This window comes from Heloderma suspectum, chromosome 7, assembly GCF_057233095.1.
Source record: "Heloderma suspectum isolate Gila_16-S chromosome 7, 16-S_ref, whole genome shotgun sequence".
NCBI lineage: Eukaryota > Metazoa > Chordata > Lepidosauria > Squamata > Helodermatidae > Heloderma > Heloderma suspectum.
This window is the reverse complement of record NC_139464.1, coordinates 77,854,346-77,873,347: the sequence shown is the minus strand read 5'-3', so window position 1 is coordinate 77,873,347 and position 19,002 is coordinate 77,854,346. Positions and strand designations below refer to the sequence as shown.

The 19,002-nt window shown below is 45.1% G+C and overlaps 1 protein-coding gene across 1 annotated transcript in view; it reads left to right on the top strand.

The window, feature by feature from the left end:
- The window catches only part of LOC146339987 (uncharacterized), a 30,299-nt gene extending 12,566 nt beyond the window's left edge, over window positions 1-17,733 (top strand). Inside the window, exons 2-6 of the mRNA XM_084811816.1 lie at window positions 15,246-15,369; window positions 15,687-15,761; window positions 16,160-16,225; window positions 16,802-17,061; window positions 17,540-17,733. Of these exons, the coding sequence (XP_084667942.1) occupies window positions 15,246-15,369; window positions 15,687-15,761; window positions 16,160-16,225; window positions 16,802-17,061; window positions 17,540-17,641 (627 nt within the window). The 3' untranslated portion in view covers window positions 17,642-17,733. The remainder of the gene's footprint in view (window positions 1-15,245; window positions 15,370-15,686; window positions 15,762-16,159; window positions 16,226-16,801; window positions 17,062-17,539) is intronic.
- The last annotated feature ends 1,269 nt before the right edge of the window (window positions 17,734-19,002 follow it).

Here is a 19,002-nt window from a genome sequence, read left to right as displayed (position 1 = left end):
GTAATAATTTCATTTCATTTATTTATTAAAATTTATATATCACTTTCTTTTCCTCTTGCAAGGAATCCAAGTTCCCTTACCTGATCCTCCTCCTCTCCATTTTATCATCACAACAACCCTGTGAGGTAGATCAGGCTGAGAGTCAGTGGGCTGGTTCGCACAATTACAGTGAGGGAAATGGCTTATTTCCCCCACCACGCGTACCGGTTGTGTGTCAGCAGGATTTCCCTAATTACCCTCTCTGGCATGGCTTACCATGTTGTCCAGACCCAGGCAGCATGGCTTATTGTGTGTGTGGGGGGAGCAACCCTCAAATAGCCCAACAACAGCCCATGGGTTATTTGAGAGTTGCTGCCCCCTGAAATAAGCCATGCCACCTGGGTTTAGCATATGAGGCAGGATTAAGTAGGGATGGATCATTTACCCCGTTCCGGTTGGGGGGCTCCACGGGGGGGGAGGTGATCCGTCCCTCCCCCCAGAATCCGTCTGGGCCAGCTCTGCTCAGTGGTGATCCTGCGGAGCCGGCTGCCGGCTCCGCATCACTGGCAATATGGCCAGCCGCCGTTGCCATGCCGTATCGCTGTGCTCAGTCCGGACGCAAATGGCGTCCACTACGCCATTTGTGTCCCTGTTTTCACATGACAGGCTACGCAAATTATATTTACATAGATATTTGTGTAGCCTATCATGTGAAAACAGAGACGCGAATGGCGTAGTGGGTGCCATTTGTGGCCGTAAAGCTGTTAGATTAACCTAAATGCAGCCGTAAATGCCCACTACGCTATTTGCATCCAGACTGAGCACAGCGATTCTTGGAATTTGGCCTCATTGGGGTCCGTGGCAGCATTCCCCAACATCCCTATTAACAAGCCACAGAAGCTTGCAGTGATCACGCAGACCAGGTCAGTGACTGTCCCAAGTCACCCAGTAAGCTTCATGGCTAAGTGGAACTCAAGTTTCCTGAGTCCCAGTGCAATGCTCTAACAACACTCTGACCCTCTCACAGGATTTTAACTATTCCCCCCCATTATGGGCCCAATTTGTATTCCCCCTGCATCAGCAATTTTGTCAGGATTCCTTTAGTCCCCACTTTATTTCAACACTGAAGACAAACACAGACGAGAGGCTTCAGTCTACAGATTTTAAACCAATTACTTCACAGTTTCATACAGATGCAAATTCTCAGGAATGCCTTCAGGGAAATTCAAAAGGAAGTTAAGAGAGTTGCCCGCTGTTTGAAGGGAAAGGCAGTGTCACTAGCCTAACTTAAGGGGGAAGGAATCTCTCTCTTGTGAGACTTCTGAGCACAGCTTCTCATGCAAGGCCATTCGGGTAGACCATCTAAGTTCCACCCCTGCCTTCTCTGTCTTTGTTCTGCGTCTGCGCCTGGCATCTATTAAATCAGACTCTCCAACACCCCCCCTTTCTGTTTGCTGTCTCTCACAGGGGTGTGTGAAGAGGAACCCTCATCCTCAGCCAGCTGGGCATTTGTAACCTGAGAAGCTGGCCCAGTCATGTCTGGAATAGCCTGGGAAAACACCTCCCCCATGTCTGGCGGTTCTCCTTCAGAATCTGAACTGCTATCCCATTCCCTGCGCTCAGAAACAACCCTGACAAATTTGTATTGAAAAATATTTATTTGTCCTATGCAGGGATAGGCAACTTCTGGAGTTCCAGGGGGCATTTTCACACACACCCCAGACCCTGCTGTGGGCTGCCCTCCTGCGGTGTCCAGAGCTGCTACAGAGTACCCAAAGGGTCAAAATTAGCTAGTTTGCAAGCTAATTTTGAACTTCTGGGGATCCTATAGCAGCTATGGATGCCATTTTGTTTACCAAAAAAAAAGATGGGGGGGTCCCTTGAATTTGGGGGCTGAGCGGGCTGCATGTTGCCCACCCCTGCCTTTCTGGATTAGAATTGGGCCCCTTGGCCTACTCTAGGGTAAGAATGAAAAAAGACAAAGCTGCTAGCTACGTCTTTAAAGTAATGTCTGTTTTGGCCCTAAGTTTCTACTATGCAAAATTCAGGACAGAGCATATGAGAGCCTCCTGCGATTACTAGCATCAAATAAGTTTACGAAAATTTGTAACAAAAATGAGGAGATCTTGGGGTGATGATGGACAGCTCAATGAAAATGTTAACTCTGTGCAGAGTTGCGGGGAAAGGGCAATGTGAGAACAAGAAAAAGCAAATGCCAAGCTAGCGTTTCTTAGGAAAGGTATTGAAAAGAGAACTGCCAGTACTTTAATACATACAGATTAATAGTGTAGCTACATGTGGAGTTGTTTGCGTTATTGTGCCTTTCTATGAGGGTCTCTTTTGATTATATTCCATATAATCTATTAGTATTGTAGCTGCTAAGGAGCATTTATTCAGTTCTGCCATAAAGAGGCCGGATGCCCATAATTTTGTTTTAGAAATTAATACAGCCGTGGAACCATTGTGGACTTTCTCTGATATTGCTTGTTTCCTACATATGCTGTCTCAATTTCCCTTCTTTTTAAATTATTAATTTTAAAGTTATGATCTATGAAGGCTTCTCTATTGATTCTAAGTACTTATGCCACACTCAGCACCCTCATCAAGTTCTTTTATTCCAGGGAGATTCTTCATGGAGTAAAAGAACCTGATGAAGGTAGTGAGTGTATCATATGTACCTAGAAGAATCAATAAGTCATGCTATTGTTTAACCTTATTTTTCCAAGGCCAGTCTTTTTCCAGAGTAGACATAGCCCAAACTAAACATTCATGTAATCACACATAGTGGAGATATGCACGATAGTTCAATTTACCTTAGGCTTAATCCCCCCCCCCTTTTCCCCCTGGAGTGCTGTGGTCCCAGTCCAAATCAGAGCTCTGTGTGCTTACACAAAGGTAAATTAAATAATCACGCATAGCTCCATTTTGCGTGATTAGATGAACATTTAGTTTGGCCCACAGAGTTCTTTCCTCATTGTCACCTGCACCTTCTTTACTTTTGTGTTTGTTTTGTTCCTTTTCCCCCCTCCTGCACCAGTATTCCATTAGGGAAGAGTAATGACAGTGAAAATCTTTCAAGGTGTTGCCCCATTCCTCTAAAGGGATTAAAGAGGTTGCTACTGCCCTCCTCTCAAGCACATATACTTAGCCTGGCAATGTTTTCTTAGGCCTCCTGCAGACATTTTGTGGTAAAGGGATATAGAGCATGAGGAAACATGGCAGAACAGCTATAACATAAACATGGGTATCCAGATTTGTTATTTATTTGCTTTGCCTCAGTGAACAATTTGGTAGAATATTGCCTGCATGTTTTGTTTTGTTTTTTTGTCCACCACAACAAGAAGGATGAGGAATGTAGGTTTTTAATGAAATCTGATCTGGGGTAGGGGGACAAAATGTCTTTCGGGGAGCCCCCCTTCCTTGTCCCCTTCCCCTGAGTAATGATATTCTGTTCTATTAGGTATTCTGTTCAATGGGTATTCTGTTCTGAGAACATCAAAACACTGCTTCAAAAATCAGAAAGGCCAGTGGGGGAGTAATAGCAATTTGCTACTTCTATCCCAAAGGACAACATTTTTTTCATTTTATTTGAGGGGGGTTTAGGGTGGTGAGGAAGAGCTGTCCACTGATGGAGAGGAGCTCCGCCTTGGGTGGGCATGTCAACATTGCCAAAAAAGAGGAAAGGCATCATCAAAAAAGAAGACAAAAGAGGGCACATATTAAAATAAAATGTGCATATGCATATATACAAATGTGTGTGTGTGTGTAAACACACACACATTTTAAAAATAATTACTATAATGTAAATAAAAATGGGCTGATGGGAGTTGAAATTGGAACTATCTGGGGAGCACCTGGTTGGGCATGGTTCCAGTGTATAGGATGCAACCTTTGGCTATAAAACAACCATGACCAAATAATATGTGAGAACAAAATGATAATTAACAGGCCTTCCAATTCTACCTTTGGTTTTAATTTTTGTGAACCACCCAGAGACCTTCGGCTATTGGGCGGTATAGTGATGAAATAAATAAATACGTACCTACCTACCTACCTACCTACCATCACTGGTTAACCATCCATTCCCCTTTCTTAGCACTCCTCTATTGTCTTCTCTCTTTTTCCTGATTGTTAGAGATCCCTGGGAGCTGATGACATTTGCGTTCTTAATGAGGGAATAAACAGAATTGCAACAGTAATCTTAAACACACAATATCACCTGTTTATCCTTGACTACTGAATTCAGGCACAACACAGATGCTGGTAACTTCAGTAGGGTATTAACCAAATCCATAGAGTTCCCTAGAACAGAGCTCTTAACAGGGAGATTTCCCTAGGCCAAAGTAAGAAAGGCCTTCTGGGTAAACATGCATAGATTAGGCTCCGCATCTATTTCTTCTTGTATTTGGTTGCTGGGAAAAGGCAATCTATGGTACTAGCACTACAATGATACAGTGTAATCTCTTCTTCACTTATTATTTTTAATTTCAACAAATAAGATAAATGTGTGCTAAACTCATTTTTTTTCTTAATTAACTTTCTATTCAAATTCCTCCACAGGAAAAAAGAAAACGTAGAAATTTCCATTTAAACACACACACTCATTCTCACACCTGCAAAAGATTTCAAAGACATGAATTAGATGAGGCCAATAACAGCTTTGTAATATTTTGCTTCCTGTGCATCTGATAAGAAACCAGATAGCAAGTCCTTCAAGCACAGTGCATTAAAGGTGACAGAACAAAGATCTAGCAGAGGCCTCATCAAACGAAGACAATGCACAGCATTAATTCAGTGTCCATTTTGATTCCTTGTGCTCAGAGGGGAAATGAGGATTGAGTGACAGCTTTATTTAGTAAGTCATAGGCTGCTGAAATTTTTATGAAAAGATGCAACTTGCATGCAAAATAGCAAGGCTTGCTATTTGCAGCCCCTGATAAGGTACAGTTTTTAAGAAGTGAACCATTCTCATTAGATGTCACATATTAAACAGCATGAAATATAAATTAGCTGGAAATGTGATCTACATAAAACTGGCTTTGTGTTTGCGGTTGCAACCTTATCATGCCACCTTTCATTGATATGGGGATCTCATTCATTGTACTGTCTGCTGTTTTCAACCATTAATTTAGAATAATAATTGTTTTAAGTACCCGGCTTAATTAAATCACTGCATTTGGTGGGATTTGGTTGCACAGGTGGCACTATGAATTTGAAGGGGTGGGGGATATTGTTGCCATTTTTGCCTTCTCTTAATGATCAGATAGCTTTTACACTGCCATTTATGTTTTTATATCTTCTCTTTTGAAATCTGAGAATTACCAGAGTCCTCCACAGGGTTGCCAGATGGGTAACCAGGAGACTTTAAAGCAATTTGTGGCCCTAGCCAGCATAGCCAATGGTGTAGAATGATGGGAGTTGTAGACCAAAACACCTGAAGGACCACAAGTTGCCCACCCTGACTCAGCTGGTGAGGTGTGGGACTGGTAGGTAGGAGCACTCTGGGTAAACTTTCATCCAAGCTAAACTGATCCTTCTCCCACAGAAGGCATATCATTTGTAAATATTATAACACCTGATCATTCTAGACAATAGCACTTAAGGGCATAATCTTATACATGTTTAGACAGAAAAAAGTCCTACAACTCCCAGCATGCCCCATGCCCAAAATGCTTATGAGCTTTCCATGGTATCACAGCATTTCAGCAAATCCTGGCATGGGATAGGAACTAGCACTTGGCTGATGATGATACGGAGTGACTGAGTGGGATGGGACCCCAATACCCTTACTAATGGGTGTCTAGAGGCAGCATGAGGCTGGCTCAGCACCACGCAGGTTCACTGCTGCTCGCTGGCAGCATCCTGCAGAGCTTGCTATATCAGCAGGGTGCCACTGGCCAGTTAGTTGCTCATCTACACAGTGCTGACTTACCATCTCCTTGACTTTCCCACCACTTCTTAATGCCTGCCCATCAGTAAAGATGCAGAGCTTCCCTCCCTCCTGGATGCCACTCAGCAGTGGCAGCCAAGTTTTTCCTCCTTCCCTGCTGCAGTGGCAGTGTTACATTCTTAGCAGGCCCTGATAAGGTAGAGCCAGTATTTGTTCAACTACTACCTTGTATGTGTGGAGGTTCTGATATACACATAGACCTTTCCTGTCTGTGGGGGGGGGGGGGTGTTTCCCCATTCACTTCAAAGGAAGTGTCCACTGTATGTGAGCACATGCAAAGATATGGATGTGGAACTGCTTCTTCTATTGAACTGAATTGGGAAGGCTTTGGAGGCATGAGCTCCATATGAATATGAGAGCATAAATTGGTCTCTGAATTGATACAGAGGATAAATGGCCAAAAGGGTGCTTCTGACTGCTTTTTAGAGAAGTATTATTCTGCTAAATTAGTAAAGGGAGCTGGCAACAAGAATAATTATCTCTTCAAAATATCTTTAACAGTATAATACTATGCATGTCTTCTCAGACATAAGCCCCAGTGAAGTAAATGACAATCCCAGGTAAGTGAGATTACAGCATAAAATGAGCTTTTATTATAAATTATACAGAATATACTTCTGCCTCAATTCCAAAGTAAGTCCCATTGAGGTCAGTGGGGTTACTTCTGAGTAGACATACATAGAATTGCACTATAAAGGGCTGTGAAGTGATACTCTTCTGCTTTTTTAGATAGATAGATGATGATAGATAGATAGATAGATAGATAGATAGATAGATAGCAATGATTTCTCCATGTTTAGCTGTTTCTACATAGTTTTTTGGTTGTTGTTTTTAAAGTATGACTTTAAAAGCTGTATTTTCAAGGCAAGAAATTGTAAGTTCCAAAGAGTTCACATTTAAAGGGAGAAGAAATCCAAGCTTTATTTCATAGCCCAGCTGAAAACTAAACTGGCAAGCTTCCAAAGTGATACAAGACACGTTTAAATGACATGCAGCTAAACCAAAAGATTGCCGTTAACAATATAAAAATAATTCTCCATAGTTTACTGAGGTAGCACACAAATATATATGAGTAATGCTCCAATGCTACTAGCAAACAAGGCACTTAATAAAAGCCAAACAACTGTCACACATAGGTTAGAAGGTCATTTCTCACATATATGATAAACTAGAAATCCATTGAAAGGATGAAATCAGAGAGAGGGTTGTGAAGTTTACTGGAAAATAAAAAATGCGTTCCACATGTTGTTTTATTTCCCAAGGGCACTTTGCTAAATATGTCCATATATTGACATGCATAGTTCAGAAGAGAGAAAAAGTGTTGTCATTTTTTAAAATAAAAGAGGAACCTGAGTCCTGGGCCCATGAAGTACAAACCAGTTTCAATCTTGTTGTTGACTTGACCTTATAGCTCCAATTAAAATACAGCAAATGAGGAAAAGTAGGAATATCAGCACCATTTGGCAAGTATATAGCACCATTTTAGCTACTACAGCACGAACTATTGTGGGCAATTCACACTTCTGTTGTCAACCAGTGAAAGTCAGCGGCAAAGTCCAGAATAGAAAGTTGTCTGTGTTTTTTTTGGGGGGGGGAGTACAGAATGTATTCCCCTCATTCCCCTGCAACGCAGCTGTGATAAAAGCTGAAATCTAATTTATGTTGCAGTGTCAAAAGGTTCTGGGGATTGAAGGAGGTAGTGTATAATTTCAGAGTGATTTATTAGGGAGAAATTTTGCCTTTCATAATCCTTTCCCTCCATTTGCACAGTGGGGGTATAGGAGGCAGTTTAGTGTGTGGCATCAGGAGGAGGAGAAACAGAAGGCACGACACAGCCTTCCCGATGTTTCCCTGCCTTATATAGCCCAGTGAATAGGAAGCTGTTTGGCTAGGCAGCTTTCTTAGCTGAAAATCCAGCCTCTGGCCACTGGTGTTCTTCTCAAGCCCTATACAAGCATTATTTGCATGAAAATGCAACACAGGTACAAGAAGCTGCGAGGCCAGGCATTTAGCCCCCCGCCCCCGCAGCCTTTCAGCTCGTCCTTCAGAGTCTTTCACGGGTTGAGGGATAACTTCTGCAGCAGGAGCCTTTTCTCTCCCTGGAGACTCTCCATACGATTTAGAACCTCTTTTGCAAAAATAACACCTGCATAGGGCAAGTTTCCTCAGAAGTCCCACTATTTTCAATAGGGAAGTACACATAGGATTGCAGCCTGCATTCAGCAGCAAGGCGTTTCACTGCTGGTTGGTGGGAGGTCATGGCTTGGACTGAGTAGGTGGTCACTTTTGAAACACCAAAAAAGATAGCCATGGGCTAATTTATATGTATAGATGCAAACTTAGAAATAATTATTATAATTTAAATAAAAATACTGTACACCTCACTGTTAATTTGGTACTAAAAGGGTTAACAAAGAGTAAAGATGGCTGATTTAATCTGGGGGAGGCCTACAAGAAGAGTGCCTAGAAGACCCCAGACTCTTAACCAGCTTTATATTCCAGACTCTTGACCCCTGGGCGAGAAGACCGTGAAGTTTGATTCTATACGAAATGATGTTATTTCACTAACTGAGACTCTAACTGAGATTTTGCAGGACTGTCTTTGAAGAAGGGGGGGGGAATGCAGCTGTCTTTACAAGCGGCTTCACAGAACTTGCTCAAGGCCATGTCGCGCTGGCAGAGTATCTAAGTGAGATGAACAGCAGAACTGAGCATGCTCAGATGCCTACTGAGAGGAGGAAAAGTACTGTTTTGACTTCTCGTGGTATACACCTGCTGATAAATGTCCTTACTTGATGCTAGCTGGGCGGGGAAGTGTAGCCCTGAGCACGAGCAACAACTAGGAGGAGGCGTTTGGGTGGATATGACCAAAAATGGGACTGGGAGTTCAAAGAAGATATACCAAAGAGAAATGCGTCAATCAAGATTGTATGCCCAGATGGTAGACTTTGGGTCATTTGTTGGGACATTTCAAAGTAGCCCATTTGTAATGGTGCCAGACACCTTCCCCAGACACATGAAATTATGGGAGATAGATGAGACACCTTGTTTTTGATTGGTGAGCACATGCTCTAACCCGCACCCCATTTTCTATTGGTGGCTGATTGTCTCATTGCTCCTTAGGCCCCACCTTTGACCAGAGCAGGGGTATAAAAGCCCAGGGAATGGGAGCTCTAGGGTGGTGCTTTTTGTTCCTGCTGCTGCTGCTCCATTTCCCTCTTTCTGCCATGCCACCAGACCCGCAGATTTAGGTAACTATGGACCTCTTTAGACTCTTAGACTCTGGGACTTAGAATGATTTCTGAGTTTGGAACTTAGAATGATTTCTGAGTTTGGGACTTAGAATGATTTCTGAGAGTAGCACTTGGAGTTATTTCTGAGTTTTAGACTTGGAGTGTTTTCTAAGCTTGGGACTTGGAGGTTATATCTGAGGAGGGGATTTGGAATCCCATCTTCAGAGATGACAACTGGAATTATTCCCCAGTCTTGAGTTTTCTGTTCACTCCAACTCCTTCCTCTACTCTTCCTATGCCTAGAGGAACTTAGTAATGCTTCAGCATAAGTTTTTGTATTCAAGTAAGAAGCAGGAGGAGGTAACAGGAGGGTTAACACATAGGTTGAATTGTTTTTGTTTAGCTTTGAACAGCAAGTAGTAAACAGGAGTAAGTTGGAAAGAGGAGTCATAACCATGTTAGAAGCTCAAGCCATTATCTTATTGGCCAAGTTCATAGTACCAGCTTTGGCAATTGCAATTCTTTTGATTTATCTTCTGTTTTTGTTGCAGTCTATTTCCCTGTAATTGGAAAGTTTCTAACACTCATATAACCACCATGCTGTTTTCTTTGTTTTGTATTTTTTCCTGAATTTTTTGGAATAAAGCCATAAATATGGTTTCACTTTACAATCTCATCTGTAGTGATGTTCTGTGGTGATGTTTACCTGTTGGGATTAGCTTGGTTACTCACTGGGGTGCTTCGGACCCATTTGGTGGAGGTGCTGAGGTTAAACGGGACCGAATTTACACTCACCATAGCATGGAAGACTGTGACCAAGTGACCTGGTGCCTGCCTGGTCAGTCTGCTGTTCAAGTGCTAACTGTTGAAGGGCAACAGTGCTTATGGTTTTGTTTATCTTCAAACCAGAACTGGACAGCTCTTCAAACAGAAAGGATGAATTCAAACAGCAGACAGTTCTCTGGCAGCCCTTCAGATGGAGGACTGTCCTCTGTATAAGAGTACAGATGGCCACCCTAGGAAGAAGAAGTTCAAGCAAGGGAGCAAATTTAGCAGACTGAAAACAGTAGAATGCTGCTCGGTTGGGTTTGAATAGTTTAAGCTCCCAAGTCTAGCTTTGCTAGCAAAAGACTAAACCGTTATTTAGGGCTAAGCTGCTGGTGCATTCACATAAGCAAGCTAGCTTAAATTTCACTCTAGTGTAGGGATGTCTGCGAAATTTGTTCCAGTTTGGTTTTGATCAGAATTTACCAAATCTGCACTTTTCAGAGTCGAATGCAGACTCAAGCACAATCTGTGCCAAAGTCTGCACATTTCTGAGCTTGCGATGTGATCCATGGACCAAAACAAGAAATTTGTTTGACAGCATGCGGATTGTTGAAAAATATGTGCAAATACACTTTAATCAATGGGATAAAATGAGTACACTTCAAAAATGCATGCCACTGATGCATACATTTGGAAACATGTGCACAAAAATGCTCTTGAATTTTTGTGCCAAAAAAAAAGTAGGGCTGTGCACTGCTTCGGCTTGAAGCCCGAACTCCGGGTCAAAGTGGGGTGCCTCAGGCTGCTTTGGGCCACCTCTGAGTCAAGGCAGAGAGGGCCTGAAGTGGCCCAAAGCAGAGAGGGTCACTCCAAAGTGCTTTGGTGTGCTTCGCAGCAATCCAGAGGCCCAGCCGCCATGCTGCTGCCACTGCCGCCGCCACACCCCCAGCTCCTTACGTGGTCCTCTGTATGGGTGCTGGCAGCCATCTTGTTCCAGGGAATGAACTGGTTGTAAGGGTATTTGACTGGGTGGAGGTTTAGACAATTTGCCCTGAGATAAAAGAAGTCATTAAGAGGCTTGTAATAGCAACAGCGTCACTTCAGTCCTTAAGAATTGTCACTAAGCAGTCTTCTGAAATTCCCAAAGTAAATATTAGCAATCCCTGATGTACAAAATATCCCTTCAGTAAATTACTTATTTAATAGTTCACCTTGTCTCTAGTGTTGGTACCCATCTCATGCCTAAGCCTTATACCAGCTACTAGGAGGTTTTAAAGTATTCTAACAGAATTGGTGGCAGCGAAAAAGGTTCAGCTTGTGAAACTCTGAGTTATTGTGGCAGAGAGTTCCTTAGGCCATGAAATATAAGCATTTGCTATAAATAAGAAACCCCATATGTGGGACTGCCCAATGAAGGAGCAGTTCCGCCATAGGTGGTGGCAGTGGTGGGGAGAGGAAATCCTCCCTAGAAGACATAATAAGAAAAATCGTGTTTCAAGACTTTCTGAAATATCCGTAAGAGTTTTATCAGAGTCATATGTGAAACCTTCACTGAGCCATTTTTAAAATATTAAATTACTATCTGATCTTTGTTCCAGGAAAATGTGTGTGACATTCCTTGATGTCTTGGGATCGGTCACTTGATTAAACTTCTGAGCAATGTCCCTAAAGACAATTACGGTCAATCAATACAGCATTTCTAAGTAACAAAATTCTTTTAACAGCTACCCTCCTTTTACTCATAGTTAAGAGAGTGTAGGTCAATTCAGACAGTGAAGTATGTGTTGAAATCACATAATTATCTAACCAACCTTACTGTACATCTTGGATCAGTTTTCTTTTCCAATGTGGGAATATTGCTATTTTGCTGTGCTCCTTCCAGAACTGGGAATTTCAGGCAGCTTATGTTTTCCAACCTGCAAATGTCATTCAAAGTCACTGGGCCCAGAAAGGATAATTTAAATGAATATTCAGCTTATAAAATTTCATAGCAGTGGAAAGCAAATAAAAAATATGAAAATAATGGCAACTTCTATGACCTTCTTTATGCAGTCACCCTATAGTCGATGTGACACTGATATTCAATATATGTCCAATATAAATTGTAAATTGAAAATGTTTCAGAGAGAAAATAGGATTCATATTTATTGCATTTTTGCATAATATATTTCATGAAGGTAAACATGCTCCTCTGAATTCTAAAAAAGAAACACACTGGACTTCATCTTCATAGTTTATATAGTCAGGCAAGACAACTGGGATACTTTGAGCTTGTTTATTACTCTCTTTTTTTTTCATCTAAAACTATTTGAACTATTGTGTGATCCATTAGGCTTTGTTTGCTCTCTTCTATAATAAGAAAAGATGATGTATGTCTGTCTGTCAGCACCATAGCTCCAAGATCATGAAACCTAGACACTTGAAACATGACATGCATAGTAAGGAGCACCTAGTAGTGTGTGCCTTGGAGTTATTTGGATGTTTAAATACAATTATTAGTTTTAATTAATGTAAATGTGTCAGTGTGTTTTAAGCATGCAGTTCCAATATCAGTCACTAGGTGCCAGACTTTCCTAATTTTGCAGCCGATATAGATTGAAGCCAGTGGGAGTAGACCAAGGGACAGCAGTACAGGCTGTTGTCTCCCTCACCCTGCTGTGGGGCAGCCCACCTCCCTCAGGGAGTTATAGGGGGTGCAACATAGCAGGAGCCATGCAGGAGCCTAGGGGACCAGGAGCCGTGGCTTCACTCAGATGCACCAGTCACAATGTATCCAGTTCTGACAGCTGCTTAACACTGTGTGAAGGCATCAGTGCATCAAACTAAGGACTATTCCAACCCATGAGAAGCTGGGCATGTTCACTAGTTATAATTTTTAAAATGATTTGACAAGCAGAGTTTAGCAATAAGTTCCTGCTTAACTGTAAGCCATAGGATGCTCTTTATAGAAGTTTAAATGCTTTGGACCAGTTAAAATATTAATTGGTTGGACCCAGACTTAGTCATGCTTAGAATAGACCCGTTGAAATCAATAAGCTAATTTAGTCATGACTAACTTAAATCCCATTTAAGTTTTTCAGTGGGTTTATTCTAAGAACATTTACACCTGGATATAATCCAACACCCTGTCCACAACTAATCCAGTTAAGGTATAATAAGAGCTTGGACCTATATATAGTTACTCAGAAGTAATTCTTGTTGAATTAAATAGCACTTACTCTCAAGCAAGTATACACAGGGTTGCAGCAGGGTTGCAACTTTAAGCTACTTCAGTCTTATTGACTTCAATGGGATTCAGGTGACTAAATCTAATTAAAGCCAAAGTACTGATGGTAGGTGTTAATTCAGCATGTTTTTGATGGGGTTGCACTCACCCTAAAACCCTGCTATGGGGAACATGTGGCCTTCCAGATGTTGTTGGCTTGGACGGTGTCGTTGTAGCCTCATATATGTAGCCTCCCATATGCTGGGATCATAGAGTACGTGCTTTAACCCCACTACCCATCTTTTGAGTGTGTGTTCCAATTTATTTATTATTATTATTATTTATTTATTTCATTTCTATACCGCCCAATAGCCGAAGCTCTCTGGGCGGTTCACAAAAATTAAAACCAAACAACACACAATAAAACAATTTAAAATATACAGAACATTAAAACCACAATATAACAATACAACCACAATAAAACCTAGCAGCAGAACAGAAGTTTAAAATACAGATTTAAAACAGCAAAGATAAAAATTTAGAAAGCTAAAATGCCTGGGAAAATAAAAAGGTCTTCACCTGGCGCCGAAAGGAGTACAATGTAGGCGCCAGGCGAACCTCACTAGGGAGCTCATTCCAGAGCCGGGGTGCCACAACAGAAAAAGCCCTCCTCCTAGTAGCCACCCGCCTCACTTCCTTTGGCAGGGGCTCACGGAGAAGGGCCGCTGATGATGATCTTAAGGTCCGGGCAGGCACATATGGGAGGAGGCGATCCTTCAGGTAACCTGGCCCCAAGCCGTTAAGGGCTTTAAATGTTAACACCAGCACTTTGATTCAGGCCCGGAAATGGACTGGCAGCCAGTGCAGCTGGAAAAGTACTGGCGTAATATGAGCTCACAGGCCAGTCCCTGTTAACAATCTTGCTGCCCTGTTTTGGACCAGCTGAAGATTCCGGAGGCGCCTCGCCTCGCCCGGCCGCGAAATAAAAAATAAAAAAAACCATGCCCCCGTGATAGGCTACGTGACGATTAACGTAGCCTATCATGGCTAGATCTGCAAAGTCAACCATGATAGGCTACGTAAATCGTCACGTAGCCTATCACGGGTGACTTTAAAAAAAAAAAAGCGCGTACGCAAATGGCGGCCCCCATAGGGAGCCGCCATTCACGTTCCTTATTTGGTCGCTGTAGTCTACGTAAATCTTTACGTAGACTACAGCGACCAAATAAGGAACGGGAATGGCGGCTCCCTATGGGGGCCGCCATTAGCCGTACGCGCTTTTTTTCTTTTTTTTTTAAAGTCACCCGTGATAGGCTACGTGACGATTTACGTAGCCTATCACGGCTGACTTTGCAAATCTAGCCATGATAGGCTACGTTAATCGTCACGTAGCCTATCACGGGGACGTTTTGTTTTTTTTTTACTTTTATTGGAATGGCGGCGGCGGCGGCAGCCGGTCAAAAGACCGGCTGCCGCTCCCGCCCCTGACGAAGACCTGACGAACCACCGCCGGGACCCGCCACCGGGAGGGACATTCGGGAAAGGTAAGTCCCGTCCCGGGGGGGGGGTGCGGGGGGGTGCAGAGAATTTCTCCCCGAAACTTCTTCGGGGGGCCGAACACGTTGGCGCTCGGCCCCCCGAAGTTTTGGGGAGAAATTCTCCGCCATCCCTAGCTACCGCTCGAAATTCCGCCAGTTTTGTCCCGGGGAAGATCTACTGGATAGGACCTCTCCCTCTCTTTCTACCATCAATGCCAACCAAGGATGGCATCGGCTAGCAAGGGAAGAGGGGTGTTGTGGAGGCACACAGAGATAGTGGACTTGCTAGACATTTGCGGGGAGCAGAAGATCCATAAACAGCTTCGGAGCAGCCACAGGAACCTGGACTTCTTTGAGGAGATCTCCAGACAGATGACTGCATGGGGTCACTGCCATAGAGCCATTGAGTGCAGAAGCAAGACCAAGTCCATGCATCAGGAGTACAGGAGGTGGTTAACCACAACTCCAGGTTGGGGAACAATGCTGCAACCTGTCCGTATTATGCAGAGCTCCACAGCATTCTCCAGGGGGATGCCACCATTCACCCGAAGTGCATATCCAAATATTTGCAGATTGCTCGTGGCACTGTGCACGTCGAGTCTCTGGATCCCGACCTTCAGGAAGTGCGACCGTTGGAGACGTCGGAGGGATTGTTGGAAGAGGGGCATCGACTTCCTTTGGAGGGGCACAACATTGGTAGGTACTGGGGACCGGGTATGTGTCTCAAGTGGTGAGCGCAGGGCATTGGGTGTTGTCCAGGGGCATGGCTGCATATACCGCTCCGCATGGTCCTGGGGTAGCCATACACGTAGAGCCCCACCACCTACACCCATAGACTGCACCGTCGCCCACCCTGGACCAGACCCACCCAGTTATTTGACATTAATGGCAGGTTGCAGCTTAGAGAAATGTTGGGGGACATGTGGGGAGTGGCCCTGCAACCAAAAGGGGGGTGTCTGGTTCCTTCCATGCCCAAAGGACACTGCAGCCAACATGATACTCACTTTTCGCAGGGCTGGACAGCCTGGAGCAGGAAGGAGAAGGGGCCTCCCAGGAACAGGGCACCTACCCCCCCCCCGGGGGGAGTGGTGAGTGGGAAGATGCAGCCCTGTGTTTTGGAGCACTAGCCAATCACTGTGGGGTGGGGGTGAGGTGGACATGCTCCATTCTTCTCATCGCTCGAGTAGTTCCAGAGAGAGAACTCGGCGGCTCACCCCATACGGCCAACGCCTCTACGGTGTAGCACCTCGTGGTGTGCCATCCCTACCCTGCTCTAAAATTAAGATGGGCTGTTCTCAAACTGGCTCAAAGGCCCAGTTTGGGTTGCTCTGGTGTTGCCATCCGGGCCGCTTACACCCCGACTGAAAAGCTACCCCATGCCTGGGTTTTCAATTTTGGGAAGGATCGTGGAAGAAGCGCATCTAAGATGGCTTTTCCAAAAGTGGTTGGAACTGTAAATTGGCTGACATCCAGCATGCTTTTTCAGGTGGGGAGCAGTGCGCCCACGATCAGAGGAGAAGCGAGAGTGCTCCAGATGAGCTAAGGGACACAGGTAGGCAAGGGGATGAATGTACATCCACGTGTTGGGTCCCTGTGAAGGAGATTTCAAAGCATGTGTGCAATGTGCATGCTGCCCGGGGCCCCCAAGACTGTCCCTCCATGTTCATGCTCTCCATAACCAACAACGAGGTTCGCCCAGAGGACGGAGCCTGGGCAAAGGTTTCCCACTGGTAGGTACAAATCCCTGTCAGCCAGCCTTCCCCATCCTGATCTCATTTCCTCATGGACAATGTTGGGGGCTAATTGCGGTGTTCCTTTGCCGCTGTGTTGGGAGGGAAGCTAGCAGAAACCCTGAGAGCTTGGAAGGATTGATACCTGCCCAGGGACCCAAGTGGAGGGAATCTGCCCCCATGGTCCATGTCCGCAAATTGACCAGCAATAGCCATCCGCCAAGCCTCGAATGTCACCCAAGCTTTACCTGGGGCGGTGTTGGCCAATTGCAGAGGACAAACATAGGTTGGCCGAGTACTGTTTTCCATGCAATTCCTGTCCGTGGCTCTCATTTTATGGCGGCCACCACAGGCTATACTGTGCTGCACGCTTAAATCCTTTCTAATATCTCTAACAGAACATCTAGTAACCAACAAGCAGGCCACCTTATCCCCTGCTACGCGCCTGTCACTGATCAGAAATAGAAAGAGTGGTAGAGCAGCCAATGACATTGCTGAACGCCTCATGCATCATGCAACTGAGGAGAATGATCGTGTCCTCGCTGTCATGGAAGGAGATGCGGAGGTGTTTAGGGAACATGTGAGAAGATCCGCTCTGGACGAGGAGGTGGCAAGCAGGGATAGGAGGGTGCTCATCGCCTCCATAGATGCTCACACGGTAATTCTCAGGGCCATGCTAGATACAATGCCTGATCACTGCCCAGGGCGGGACACTTTACCCCCGGGGGAGGAGGAAATGCAGCGTAGACATACCTCAGAACATCCGGGCTCAGCCCCATGCATACACACCCATACACACTCCAACTCCTGGCAACACGGATGGAGCCCGATTGGCCAAGAAGTGGCTACTGAGGGTACCTCATTCTGGCAGCACACATAACTTGTTTCCCCCATACCCTCCACACCAAAGCATCCTGGGGGAGCTTGGATAAGGCCTGCGTGACTGCACAAGCACCCCCGTTAATTCTCACCATGACAGACTGTCCGGGACAGTCCCTTGCTTCCCCCTTGTGTTCGGGGCACTGTCTAAATTTTCCCTGTAATCGCCCCAGGTGGTGAGCCCTGTTAATGTTTCCCAATGTGGTTTTCTGTTTTCGCTGTTCCGCCCCCATGTTTTGATAATGTGTCTTTTCCAGTTAAGGAGGTTCCTGGGACAAAACCTGTCTGGAACTGTTTCAAATCGGAAGCTGGATGGTGGGAGAGGCTGTGTGCTAGAGAAAGGCTCTAGCAAGAGTTGACTGTGCAAAGACAAGACCCCTGTAGTGCTGTGCAAGAACCGGTTTAAGTTTTTCTCTGATATGTTCCCTGTCATCTCAATAGTAAAGTTCTCAAAAAAGAAAACACATTTCTCTCCCAATTTGTACGACGTGATGCTCTGGGCCACACACCCCCTCGCCACACCTGCCACAGGCGCACTCCCAAATATGCAGCGAGGGCAACACCCCACAGCTGACCTGCACTGCGCCTATCCACCCAGCTTGGCTGACCGGCACAGAGCCACATCGCATACATCATCCTATAGTGCGGCGGCTCCACTCCTGGGAGTGGGGGCCCTGAGTGCTGCTCCAGGGCCTTGAAAAAATGGGCCTTCAGGGACTTAAATTTTGTCCTGGCCTGCAGGGGGGAGCGAGGGAACCCCACCTGTGAGAGCCCCCTCACTACCACCCTGTATACGGCCTCATTGCTGTGCATATAGCTGCGCATACTGTGCTCCATGCACCAGCCCTGAAGGAGCAGCTGCAACGTGAGATCGACCTCCCTCTCCTGCCAATGCACCAGCCTCCATGACATCATTTTTTGGGCAGGAGAATGACACTGGGTTTTTTCTGACAACACCATAGAGAACTCTGCCTCCCCTGTTTCGGCACAGCGCCACCTGTTGACGAAGCTCCGAATCAATAATTCTTCAAAGATCCTTATAAAAAAGCATTGGGGGGTGCTGTCAGGGTTGGATCAGAGCCCAGAGAGCCCCAAAGCAGTTCTGATTCTGAAGAAGAGATTGAACAGCGAGCGGGTTCCTCTCCCACAGTTTCTGAGGAGCAGCCAGGGGGACAGCCCCTCCTGGTACACATTCCTGAGAGCGATAGTGACCCTGGAAGGGAGAGGGAGGTGCAACAGCAGTTTCTGGACACTAGGCGCCGGCACAGCATCAAGCGGGAGATGGCAGGCACTGAGAGGAGGTGCTCAGCCCACTTGGCGCGACGGCAACAGCAGCGCCCCGATGCCCCACAGGAAAAGGGTGGACTCTCTCTTCCTAGCCCATAAGTACAGAGGTTTCCCACTTTCCCCTCCAAATGGAGATCAACTGATTCCTAAGGTTAGAACCCCTGAGTAGGCAGCTCTCTTAAGTCTCACTCGTAGGATCAAGCAATTAGCATCTGTAAGCATCATTTATGGGAATAAAGCCTTGGAAAAGAGCCCTGTTGTCTGTGTGTTGATTCTGGCTACCTGAGGATTTCAGAAGGCGGCAGGGGTGACCTCCCGACAGGTGCTGTCTCTTGCGGGCACAACGGAGAGAAGGACGGAGAGGCAGTTATCGTTCTTTAAACATTTTTAATCAAAGCAACAACAACGTGAGGAAAAACAGACAAGCAATGTT